This window comes from Nannobrachium achirus (genome assembly GCF_963921795.1).
Source record: "Nannobrachium achirus genome assembly, chromosome: 16".
Classification (NCBI taxonomy): domain Eukaryota; kingdom Metazoa; phylum Chordata; class Actinopteri; order Myctophiformes; family Myctophidae; genus Nannobrachium; species Nannobrachium achirus.
The window spans coordinates 30,851,771-30,865,086 of record NC_137823.1 but is presented as its reverse complement, the minus strand read 5'-3'; the positions used below and the strand labels follow the sequence as shown (position 1 = coordinate 30,865,086).

General features: G+C 42.1%; 1 protein-coding gene across 1 annotated transcript in view; it reads left to right on the top strand.

The window, feature by feature from the left end:
- Positions 1-5,627: 5,627 nt before the first annotated feature.
- cd2ap (CD2-associated protein) overlaps positions 5,628-13,316 on the top strand; it is an 85,312-nt gene continuing 77,623 nt past the window's right edge. The window contains exon 1 of the mRNA XM_080744070.1: positions 5,628-5,698. Coding sequence (XP_080600196.1) covers positions 5,695-5,698 — 4 coding nt within the window. The 5' untranslated portion in view covers positions 5,628-5,694. The remainder of the gene's footprint in view (positions 5,699-13,316) is intronic.

The following is a 13,316-nucleotide window of genomic DNA, read 5'->3' as shown; positions in this document are numbered from 1 at the left end:
GATTCTAGGGATTGCTGAGGGTGGCCCTTGATATAGGCTGAAGGACGGTGATTTGGTGCAGTAAAAGAATACCAGAAAATGTTGCCATCAGTGTTTCTCAAACTTTGTCATGTGAAGGACCCCCAGAATGATATGTATTTGGCTACGGACCCCCATCACAAAATATTTTGTTCCAGGGACCCCCAGAAGCAAATATTTGATTTTAGTCTATTCTGCATCTAGCTTAAGGCCACAGACCCGTTTAGTCAAGTAAAAATAAAGTTGAGGTTGGAAAAAATTGTGTTATTTAGTTTTTCAACTGATTCTGACAGGAAATTAGGTCTACTAGCCAGGATAAAAAATCTACCATAATCTGCTCACTGCAAATACCCACAGTGGCCAAATCAAGTTGGGCTCCCATCGACTTTCTATACAGGAGGAAAATACCCAGAAAAAAATCTGCTTTAAGTAGGATGTGAGGGGTCTAACTAGGGGTTTGTCATGATGCTGAATCCATTGCAAGCATTTGTTTTGCACAAAAAACATTCATTGGCCCCAGAAAACGCCCACAAAAGTGATGAAAAGTGATGACTCATCACTTTTCATCACTAAACCATCATTTTCTGGGGCCATTTTTAGCCCAAGGAATGTTTTTTTGTGCAAAACAAATGCTTGCAATGGATTCAGCATCATGACAAACCCCTAGTTAGACCCCTCACATCCTACTTAAAGCAGATTTATTTCTGGGTATTTTCCTCCTGTATAGAAAGTCGATGGGAGCCCAACTTGATTTGGCCACTGTGGGTATTTGCAGTGAGCAGATTATGGTAGATTTTTTATCCTGGCTAGTAGACCTAATTTCCTGTCAGAATCAGTTGAGAAACTAAATAACACATTTTTTTCCAACCTGAGTGGATTTTTTTCCTAGAATTACTAGACTAGTTGGGAAACGAGTTTGGGGCGACTTTGAAAGAGGGCGACTTATCTGGCTACCCAGTAAAATGTTTACCAGTGATAGAATATTACCTTCTCACATGGTTTGAAAAGAAAAAGTGAACTGACCTACTGAGGAACTTGTTTGGTCAAAGGTCAAAGTTCAGAGAAATGTATGTGTTGATAATAGTTTTAATTATGACACCAGCACCACCATTACACTGTGATGCGATCATGTGATGCGAGATTGTGGTCTAGCTGTGGTAACACCAACTCGGGACTCCTGGATTGCTGACCCCCGCAGAGTGCCTCTACAGTAGGCTACGTAGGTGGTGCACTGCCATAGAGTCAATTTGCTTGCCTCTGACTAGTTCTGGTTGCATGACGCAGTTCCCTGCCAGCCTCAGCCACCGCGGTCGGTAGCGCTGTCGCCTCACAGCTAGAAGGTCCTGGGTTCGATAACCGCCGGGGGACGCTGTGGGCGTGTTCTCTCCTCCGCATCATCAGTTACCATATCCTGGGTGGGGTTGGCGAAAGGGCCTTTCTGTGTGGAGTTTGCATGTTCTCTCCGTCTCTCCTAGGGTAGGTACCCTCACAAAAAACATGCAGTATTCCTGATACTGAGGGGAAAGGAATTAGTTGGAATAACGTGTTCCTTCCTTTCGCTACGTCCAACCGGGGAAACTCCCCCTGTCAGGTGAAAAGAAGCGACTTGGACTCCTCATGCATAGAAAGAAGCATGAGGTCAGTCTGTTGTCTCCCCACGTTGGCAGAGGGAGTACCACCCAGGATTACATTAGATAATTGACACTGGGTGGAAAAAATGGGTTACAAAATCGAGGGATAAAAAAAAGAGATGGATCAAATGAGGTTATTAATTATATTGTTACAAATTTCCTTTAAAAGAAATGTGCTTAAATAAATGTTTTCATAAAGAAAACTTCAAACTTGCATGTCTTCAAATAGATTATTTTTTTGTTAGTGATCTTTCATCGGGAAAGAATGCATTCTAGATACAGCAAATCAGATCAAGTTGTAGGGATTAATGTATTTAATCTCACTGGTGGCCACTATATAAAAGACCAGCTGTACAATCCATGTTTTCACATCCCTTTTTCATGGTATTTGCAACCATGACAAAAAAAACATAAAAACATAGAGTGATGGATTTTGACTAATGACATATATGTTTTCCATGCTTTCATGTCTGTGAACATTAGGATTATATGGGTTAAGTTTAGGGTCAACCACAAAAGGGCTGCAAAAACAAAAATCCCAGATTGAAAAGACGCTGGTTGTTCCATAATCCCTTTAATAGATCCAGGCATCCATTCTCTGACGCTCTCACAGCACAGACAACCACATCCTCCATATTTGCCAACATTGTGGTTTAGCACATTTTGCATATCATTTGTTGGCCTGTTTACAACTACTTCCTTTTTTCTCACTCTTTTTTTTGTACAGTTCAATGTGTCCATTTGAGATAAGCAAGCTGTGGTTGAAGAAGTACCCTTTTTAAAGCCCTGAATGATGATCCCTCTTTATCATGCACTTTCTTTTTTTTCACATTCTATGTTTCTCACGGCTTTTACCCACCACCTGAGTCCATTTTCTGTGATCTTGTGTGCTTCTGGAGTTCGGCACACCATACATTAGGATAGAAACATTGTTTGTTTAATAGCCTGTAGTGTTGCAGTATAATAGTGCCAACTGTACCTTCTACTTGTAGATATAATTAAAACAATGCTTTGCTAGTTGCTACTGATTATCTATTATTTGGTAAATTGGTAAATATTAAACAGCATTTAGGGAATATTAAATGGTACAATGCCATTAAATGGTCATATATAGGCCTACTTATTATTAATAGTTATTTATTTATTTAGCCCCTTTTTTCTCTCCCAATGTAGTTGTCAGGCCCATTCCCAATTTCCTGTGTATTCTAATCTGTTGTCACGGTTCAGTCCGTGATTTTTTCATGCAGGATTTGTACAACATTCAGGCGGGTGGCTAACTTGCATATTTCTAATGGCATGTTGTCAATAAGCAGATGGGGAAAATCCTGCACTGCCCTTTGATACCTAAACAGCACTTTACTGCCAATGACTCATGCATATGGGATTTATTTCCAGTAGCACTGTTTAGTCCTGGCTCTTTCATTGCGCGTGTGCGTGTGTGTTTGTGTGTGTGTGTGTGTGTGTGTGTGTGTGTGTGTGTGTGTGTGTGTGTGTGTGTGTGTGTGTGTGTGTGTGTGTGTGTGTGTGTGTGTGTGTTTTAATGAATTGCTGTCGGTAGCAGACAACAGTGTATAATTATGGGTCAAGAACAAAGTGGTTCCTGCGTGCCTCAAGCCAAATTAAGGCTGGTCCGGTGCATCTCCCATCTTCAGCATAGGCCCGATGAAGATGTATTGACATTGAAACGTTGTCACGTTATTTGCCTGCACCCTGTTATTAAAAAAAGGCTTTAATTGCCAGAGTTTGCTCCAGTGCCTTCCTTCTTCATATAATTATGTGTGTACTGTGTGAAAGAGCAAGGGTGCAGGAGAGAGAGAGAGAGAGAGAGAGAGAGAGAGAGAGAGAGAGAGAGAGAGAGAGAGAGAGAGAGAGAGAGAGAGAGAGAGAGAGAAATAAAGAGAGACACTTGAAATGAAGTGTCTCTTCTACAGTACCATGCTCTGTGTCAATTGGCCTCTAAAATAACACCCAGCAGTGAAACATACCAGTTTGCCAACTACAGCAACTACAGCATGCCAGCTGTTGTGGAGCCAATATATTGGCAGAATTATTCATGGCAGCCCAGGAGAGCAGTGAGGCTCAGATGGATTTCTGGCACGTCTGTCCTTTCAACAAGTGTTGTAAGACACGCCTAATTTTGACGGTTGGGAATCAATTATGAAGTCAGGGTATAGACGTTTGGTGTTTTCATGAATAATAGTCAAAAGGTGAATCAGCTTTAATTGTTTTCTCTGAATCCTGAATCTACCAAAAGTCATGTTTTGTTCAATTGAATAAAATAAAATAAAATAAAATAAAATAAAATAAAATAAATTTCATTTCAATTCAATTCAATTCAATTCAATTCAATTCAATTCAATTCAATTCAATTCAATTCTCAGGATAGTGTCCAGCTTCCTCCTTCCCTCCACAACACCTCCAGACTGTCCAGTTTAACTCTAGCTATGGATCTAACGACCTGTTGGCATCCAGTTTAACTCCAGCTATGGAGCTAAGCTTCCTCACTGTTGGCATCCCTTGTGGTGATGTTATACCCAACAGACCATGGCAAAGAAGAGGACAGTGGCTACTATACAGACTGGAAGAACATCTGCTGCAGCCTGTTGCACACAATGAAGGACCTGAGCCATCTCAGGAAGAACTGCTTGCTCTGAGACTCTTTGAGTATATTCTTATATTCTCTTCCTGCAGCAGTGGTTCTCAACCTGTGGGTCGGGTCCCCCAGGGGGGGCCCCAAATTATTTTGGGGGGTCCCCAGATGATAAACTTAATGTGCAACATTGCGTTCTCACTCAACAGTAAACAAACCACCATAAAGTTGAAGTGTATAACTGGGTATCTGCACATTTCTAAGTGACAATTCCAGCACTTTTTAATACTTCTAAAATGACAAATTAAACATTGGCCAAATTGTCAAATATTAGAGGCAGACATTGTGAAAATAGCAGATCTACATGCTCACTGAGCATGTAGATCTGCTATTTTCAAAATATAACCGTGTTATACAAAATGTAATGCCTCAACTCTTAGTGCTCGTCAGGGTGGGGGATCCCCAGCTAAAATATGATTATTTTGGGGGTCACGGCCTGAAAAGGTTGAGAACCACTGCTGTAGAGGGCCCCGGAGTTGTCAGTCCCTAGTGTAGTTTATTATATCATGTGAAGCCTACTACCATGTACTCATGATGACACAGGTTTCTGATTTGTTTTACGCTTTATAAAGAGCACAAATAGAGTTAGTAGACTATTTATAGGCTATTGGCTGTTTTAGTATTTTTAACCTGTGGCTTTTAGAGAACATCACTCAGACCATTAGATCAACCTGACATTGCACGTAGGCTACATCATTTAAATGAAATATTTTTTTAATCATGATCACACAAGGAGATCTATTTGTTTCATATAGTTCAATGCACGTTTTTATAATATAATATCTATTAGATAGCCTATAATGATGATAAATTGCATTTTATTGTATAACCTCAGTTTCAACTAATTTCCCCCTGAATGTCCGTCCCTCTGTTTCTCTGTCTGTACCCCTGGCAGTGGCATGTCATATGGCAATTAATTACACTCGCTGAGTGGGCTAATAATAATATACAGGGAGAGAGATCAACATTCCATTAAAAGTTCCTCTCGCGGGACTGTCCGGCCTGAAACATCGCGAAGTTTCCTCCCTCCTTGTACTTAGTATTTTGATGGCAGCCAGCAGCGGCACAGCGGAACAGCCAGCCGAGCCAGGGAAGTCCAAGAAAGGTGGAGACTCCTGGATAACTTCCTGCACAATAATAATCCACAAGCCCACCACCACCAAGTAGAGACATACGTTTGGGGAGGCTGCTGCTGACGGAAAGACGAATGGATATACGACGCGTTTCGCTCGTTTATCGAACCGACAAAACCCCACTCTTCTGGCGTTAGTAAATAAATAGACATACCTACCTGGCTAGTAGCTAAGCTAGCATAGAGAGAGGGGGCTGCACAGGATAAGATCCCCAACGTTTGATAGCGAGGCGGCGCGGGGGCTTCGAACTATAAGCGCAGGAATGGGTAAGTTTTCCCTTCATGTGGTGTGATGTGTGTGTGTGTGTTTACCGTCATGTACACGTTACATTATGTACATTTTTCTTGGCCAGGCCGAAGGGAAGTTGAGCACGGATCAAATCATCAAGCAGCCAAGTGTCAAGGATTTCCCTGCTATTCTGTGCACGCTCTGCCAACTGGGAGTAAAGTTAGCTCTGTCTGCAGTTAGCTGGTTAGCTTAGCGCACTAGCTGTAGCTGGATAATGGCTGAATTCCCAGTGCCGAATGTTGACTTGTCTTGAACTACTCTGTAACTGATGTCAATGTGGCGTTTTTGCAAGTACTGGCAGTCGCGAAGCCCGTGAAATAAACCTGGGGCTCAATTTCCAACTCCGACCAAATTTCATTGGTGGAAAAAGTACTCACATCTTGATCTGTTACTCAAGTAAAAGTACCAATACTGCAATGTAGAAATGCTAGTTGAGTAGAAGTCCAGAATTCAGAATTTACTTGAGTCTAAGTGCAATCAAAAACCAAAAGTACTCATTGAACAGAATGTTCCGTTTCAAGTTTTCAAATGTATAATCTTTTGAAAATGGCAGATCTAGATATTTTCCTGCATGAAATCTTTCCTTTGGCATTTCCTGTCTTGCTGACTTTTATTGACAAGATATCGTGCTCTGTGTGGAGAGTCTGACATTCTTTCCATTTGACAGCTATGTCCCCACTCCCCAGTCCCACACCCATCTACACCTGACCTTGTAGCCTAAAGTTGAGTCCACAGGCTCAAATTTTGTGCTGTGTTTTAGTAGAGAAGTCAGAATGGGCCATGGTATGCCCCCTGACAAGAGTAATTATGTATTTATTAATGAGATATCAGGGTGATTTGAGTGGGACATTGATTTTTATTGGCCTGGCTGATATTCATGGTCAACCTCTGAACTTTGGAGCATCACATAATACTTTTATACTGTATGAATAGTACTCTGGCCAACGATAGTCACAGAACTCCCAAAATGCCACTGCCAAAATGCCACCAGTGGCATTTTCTATATAGCCATTTCTTTATTTGGAGTCACTAAGCCTGGATAACCTTTTACTATTTTACACTTGCCTCAAGCCAAGGTGAGTTTCTGTTTGAGTGCATTGCTCACTGCTGACTCCATTTAGGCGAAACAAAGCCTTTGTCCTGGTCAAAACAACACAGACCTAAATCACAAGCTTACTGTACTTGGTGTGAAATGGTCCCAAGTTCCTCCAACTGTGAGTGAGCTCGCTGAGCTGTGTGGTTTTTGAGATTGTGTGTGCGGTAAGATTGTTGTTCAAAGTCTTTGCTAGTATGCAGTGAAACGGGTTACTCAGCCTAGCTTGTCTGTCTTCCTTTTTGAAGTTTGCGGTGCATGGCCTCTTCGTGTTATATTTATATTCTGCCTCAGAATCAGAGCTGCAAGTTAAGACCTTATAGCTTGTTGCATGCACTGCACAAGGAAGGAACGTGGGCACACTGGTGGTTAAGGTAACTGACTGTTACTGTAACTGTACACATACAGCAGTGAAGAAGATTGAAACTGAAACCCTTGTATTTCCCAGACTCAAGGCAAGCTGTCGTAGATTCGGTAGCCTGTGTGTTGTGATGGGTTGCTCTTCTTACTGTGCTATGCCTCTTGTTAGAGGAGACTTGTTGCATTATGTTACCTCATCTGTGTTTGAACATGTCCTGCTGAGTTGTGTAAGCGAGCCCCTCTCGTTCTGTGGGCACACTACTATGGCTAAGGTTTAAGCTACATGCAGCCTGCTTATTTGGTTATCGAAACGGATCAGGAATGGGTCAATGGGATTCATTAATTGGAACTATAGAATATTTTTGTTCTATCAGCTCTGTCTATGACCGTTTGTTCTCAGAAGTCAATAGTTTATATTAAATACCTTTTTGTAACAGGATGGCGGTTTTCACAATGATGATTGATTGTTATTTCCATACATTTAATGGATGGCAAGCTGTTACAGGCCTGAGGCCTCTTCTAAATTAATGAATGAATCAACCAGTAAGACGCCTAAGGGCGATGTCTTGGCCATCTGCCCAAAGGGATTTGGTTCCCCTGGCATAACAGGGATCTCCATATATGGCAATAAAAGGGATTTGGTTCCCCTGACATCACAGTGATTATATATTGGCATTCACAGATATGGGCTTAATATTGAAGACATCAGGGATCTCCATATATGGGCATACATGGGATTCTGTTCCCCTGGCATCACAGGGATCTCCATATCTCCATAAATATGGGCATTAAAGGGATTTGGTTTCCCTGGCATCACAGGGATCTCGTTATATTGCAATAAAAGGGATTTGGTTCTCATGACATCACAGTGATGTCAGAGCGTGATGTCAGAGCATGAGATTCAATCAACAAACAAAAAAGTGTACCCGTCCGGACAGACAGATATGGTCAAGAAGATGTGACGGTTCTGATAGTAAACTGCGACCTACGGTCGCATTCAGTCAATCCAAGTGCCTATTCATTTGGACTGAACTCGAGAAAACCTGCAGATAAGAAGCTGAATTTATTTTAAGAGGTCACAGAAGAGAGTCATCGTGCCATGATGCCACTCTGCCTATTTTATCACCCATGGATTTGTTTTTAGTATACCATTAACCTCCAAATTATGATTAGTTACTTGCCAGTGTGGCTACAGTAGATATGCCGCTGATGCCCACGAGTAACAGACTGAGAGTAGTAGTACACAAGTTTATCCGAATTTGTCTAGTGGTAATAATTTCCTACACGTGGTCTTGTCATTGAGAGCTTAGTCTAATCAGGTGTGTTGATGTTTCGAGGTCAGTTAATTTGCAATATGACTCATTTAAATTGGGCTACTCCAGTTAAGGGAATACACAGTAAAATCCATTTAACTCCCAGAATGAAATTAACACTGAGGACTTTAGTGAGTATAGTTTAATGCATTGGACCCTACAGTTATAGCTGTTTCATAGGCAACTTGTTTGTTGCCAAACCCCAAACCTTCTTGTAATGGTGACATAAAAATAGAATATCCACAGTTAACCATAAGTATGCACAGTTAGGACATCTCCTTCAAAAAAGCAACCATGGCATACTCAGAAATGTGATGTGTTCATAAATCAACACAATTTAGCTAAGTTCCGTTCAATCATCAAACTTGTAAGTGACTCATCAACACAGATGTCACTTTAAAACTGTGCTTCTGTTATTTTGTCTTAGTTTAGACCTTTAAAATGTGCACTTGCACAAAGGTGCAAGAACAAGAATATAATCACTGTCAGCTCTTTATGTAGTTTCAGTATGACTATAGTTAACTATAATTAAATGGATAAATCCCTGGTTCTCACTTTTACTCGTCCTGATCAGTTCCTGTTAATTTTCCCTAACGCAGGGACTGCCCTCCCACTTATTGAAGTTTTCCATAGAGGACTGTATGGTGCTAAGCTAACAGCTGCTAGTGTAGTGATAAGGATGAATGTTTGTTAATTTATGTCTTGCCTCATGTCCCTTGCTGTCGCTGATGTATTGTTTTTTTGTGAGGATTGTGCGTTATAGGAAAGCAAAATTAGTCAACAATATTCTTCTTTAGGCTACTTGCAAGTTACAAGTCTTTGCTGCAAGTAAAGAGTGATGTAGAGTTTGGTTATTTACAGTGCATAAAGAGTTTGAATGGGCTGCCCATGGACACACACTGTGTGTGTCTGCGCACATTAGGCCTACTATATTTCTTCCCACCCTCCAAATAGGGAAGCATGTTTGCAACACTTGACCTTTGGTGGCCTGTTGCGCATATACCGTAATTTCTACTTCGTAATTGTTTGAGACATCTCTTTCTGTAAGTTTAGTCAACGTTGACTCTTGGATGAATAATGTTTTTCCCTCATTGCCCAATTAATCTTTGTTTTATCTGATGGACTTTTTTGTACTTTTATCACATAAAGAGAATCAATCATATGTAAGTCTTGAGTCTATAAATTAAATTACATGTGTGTATAATACAAATTAAGTTAGCCAGCCTCTATAAATTAAACATCCCATGACTATTAATTAAATCCTCTCCTTTCTAAATGGCAAGCAGTCTATTGTCCATTCACCTCCCAAACCCTAGCTCCCAGCAGGTAGGGTGTGTGTGTGTGTGTGTGTGTGTGTGTGTGTGTGTGTGTGTGTGTGTGTGTGTGTGTGTGTGTGTGTGTGTGTGCGTGTGCGTGTGCGTGTGCGTGTGCGTGCGTGTGCGTGCGTGCGTGCGTGCGTGCGTGCGTGTCCATGCACACAAACCCCATCTCCCAGCAGGTGTGAAAGTGGATGCCAGTGATCTCCCAGTAGGTGTGTGAGTGTGGATGCCAGCATCCATTCACCCCAACCCTAGCTCCCAGGAGGTGTGTGTGGATGCCATTGCCAGTGTCCATTCACCCAAACCTTAGCCCTCAGTGTGTGTGTCTGTATCTGTCTTTCTTTCCTAGTGGGTGGCAGGGTGTTGCCAAGAAGTACACCAATAGGCCTAATGTGTTCAGTGAACCTACCTTGGGTAAATACGGTTTAAGGTGAAGGGTTGAACCGGTCCTTGGTGCCAATAATAGTCTACTGACTCCCTCCTCTCGTTCTCTAGTAAAGTACAGGTGCACGTCCTCCTCGTCAAAGGCTTCTTTCTAGCTGAGTGCTCTGCACATACAGTAAGTAGTTAACTCAACTAAATTCAGTGTCCATCATCTTAGGAAACAGCAGCAGCACTTCAATATTTGAAAAGAACAGACAGGGGAGACTTCATTTCATTTTCACCAATTTATGTTATCCATTCACTTTTGCCAGTCTCTCTGTGTCTCTTCCTCTCTATCACCATCTCTCTGTTCAACCCACTGCGGCCTTCCTTCATATCAGCAAGCTCGCAAATCAGTGTGAAAGAATGTTTCCTTTTCCCCTGACTGTGTGCATGCGTGTATGAAAGAGCACAGAAAGCCAGTGTACAGGAGTGCAGAGTGCAGGCTGGATTGGCCTGCGGAGAATGCGTCTGCCTGGCACTCGGCTCGCCTGCGTGGCCTTGAATACCCCCCCCCCTTCCTCCCCTCTTCCTTCCTCTCTCTGTGTTCTCTTATTTTCTATCCATCTCCCATCTCTTGTCGCATGCATGCACTCTTTCTCCATGCATCTGTGTGATCCGTGTATTTGTCATTCTCTCAGTTCTCCCCGTTAGCTCATCAAATCTGTCAAAAAGGCTACGGTACGGGCCACATAACAGACTCTCCACCAGGAAGTAAGTTTGTGTGTAAGGGGGTGTGGGGCGTGGGGGGCATAATAATCTGGGACCTGCTTTCCTCGCTCTCCCTGTTCACTCAAGCTGAACTCGGAGGATGTTCTCTTTCCTTGCTGCCTAATATAGCTGCCTAATATATCCATGATACAAATGTATCATGGATATTTAGAAGCAAAATAAAATGTCATCATTGCTCAAGCTTTAAAAGAAAAAAACAACTGTGTCTCTGTATCAACTCGGGTACAGCAAACTCTTCTGGACTTTTATTTATTTATTATTCTTTATAATAGGTGTGACTGTGAAATACACGTTTATATAAATTAAAATAAGAACTCCAGTCTTGTAGTTTAGATGAGAGCTCAGCACTATGAGAGGTAAATTGACACCGCAGGGAGAGAGTAGAGAAAAGATAAATTAGTGCTCCTGATGATGCAGACAGGGCTTTGAGCAAGACTGGGCATGGGGGAGGTATGTTAAAGAAAACACTCCCATGATGTGCCCTTGCACACTTCCACACAGTAAATAAAGAGACCCTTTTTCCACTGAGCATAACATGGCAATGTTTTACTTTATGGTTGCCATTAACCTGTAGGACACTGTTTCTCAAGCTGTGGCCTGAGAGCCAGAAATGGCTGCGATATTTTCCTACATGGAGAAATTGAGTCGTCATGAAAACAATTGCTTTAGACCAGTGGTTTTCAACTAGTGGTCTGGGGACCACCAGCGGTCCTTGAGGGGGTTCCAGGTGGTCCCCAGCTAAATGATGGAGAGTTGATAACAAAATGGACCCTTAAAGATCTTTAACTCTTGAGTGTAAAATGAAACCATTTTACGCTCTCAAGAGTTAAATTGTTGTTAAACATCTGCATTACTTAATTTACAAGAAGTCTACACAATTAGAGAATGTGGAAGAATTGTTATTTTGACCGACATGTTATCTCTCCTATGGTATGCATGGAATTGTGGACAAAATCCTATCCTACGACAGCAAAACGTTCACAATCTTGAGTCTAAATCTCATCAAATGGTGCCGTGGTCCGTGGCTCAAATAGAGAATAAATAATGGGCCTTGCCGTGATAAAGGTTGAAAACCACTGCTTTAGACTTCTGCCTCTTGAACTCCTACTACTTGTTGTTTTCTATTGAGACAGACAGCAGTAAAGATGATTTGAGAGACTATGTAGGGCCAGTCACAGTCGGAAGTCTTTGAACAAGCCAGCGGTGGCACGCGTTGTTCCTTTAACCACTGCCCCATGCGCGGGCACCTACCACTGTTTAATGACCATCCTCTGTTGCAAACAGGAGACCTCTCAATCACAGCCATGAGACATGGCTTTATTGCTGTTGCTTTGAGCCTGCGGGGGTCAGGAAGGGTACATTCAGGGGGCAGCAGGGGGTAGCAAATTATCCCCCCCCCCCTCAATATCCTTGGCTTTCAGCAGATACAGATTAGCCTAGGTCAGTGCTTCTTCACTGTTTTCAAACTGGGACTTGCATCAAGTAGCACAATGTTCTGCTGCTATTACAGTTGTCACTGTCAGAACATATCGTGACTCACTTGAGTCCTGAATGTGGTTTTCTATGTTAATATCTCTAAATATATATTGGAATCTATCTAGCTTCTACTGAACCTTCCCTGCACTGACAAGCCAGTTGAGAAGCTGTTTATGGTTGAATGTGTCGATGGTTTATTGAAGATGTATGAGATAATTGTATGTTTGTTTGTTTACATACGGCTGCACGCACGCACGCACGCACAGTACTTTTATCTCTTTCTCCATCTCGCTGTGGTATTCTTCCCATCTCTCAACAGTTATGTAAGGAATTCCTGTCCTGTAGTTACTGGGCCTTTACCTTTTTCCAAACTAAAGCACGTTTGATAGACAATTTACGTACCTTGAAATATTTCCTTCTCTCTCTCACTGGTCCTCTCTTGTCCTTCCCGACAGAAAAGGCAGCTGCTAACTTGCGTTGCTCTGAGCCTGTTGAGCTTGGAACAGGATGCTCCATTGTATTGGTTAAGATTAATTACCGTACCTGAGGCTGATTTTAAGATACCAGGGGGAGCAGAGACTTTCTTGGCAGGTATTATGTTTATTGGTTGACGATTTCTGAGACTGTTGGTGCCAATAGCCAACCATTTGTAGGTATGTCTGCAATCTTTGTGTGCACACAACTGTGAGTATGAATTGTTTGTGTGTAACGATGGGCCTGCACATGCATGGTGGTGCTTGTGTCAGTGTGCCAGTAAGAGTTGGGTCTGTTGGGGAAGACGGTCTATAGCTGTCAGTCTTCGTACATACTAGTAATAATAACATAGAAGCACTAGCAGAGATGGTCCTTAGAGCATAGCTGACCAGTGTTGTTGTTAGGC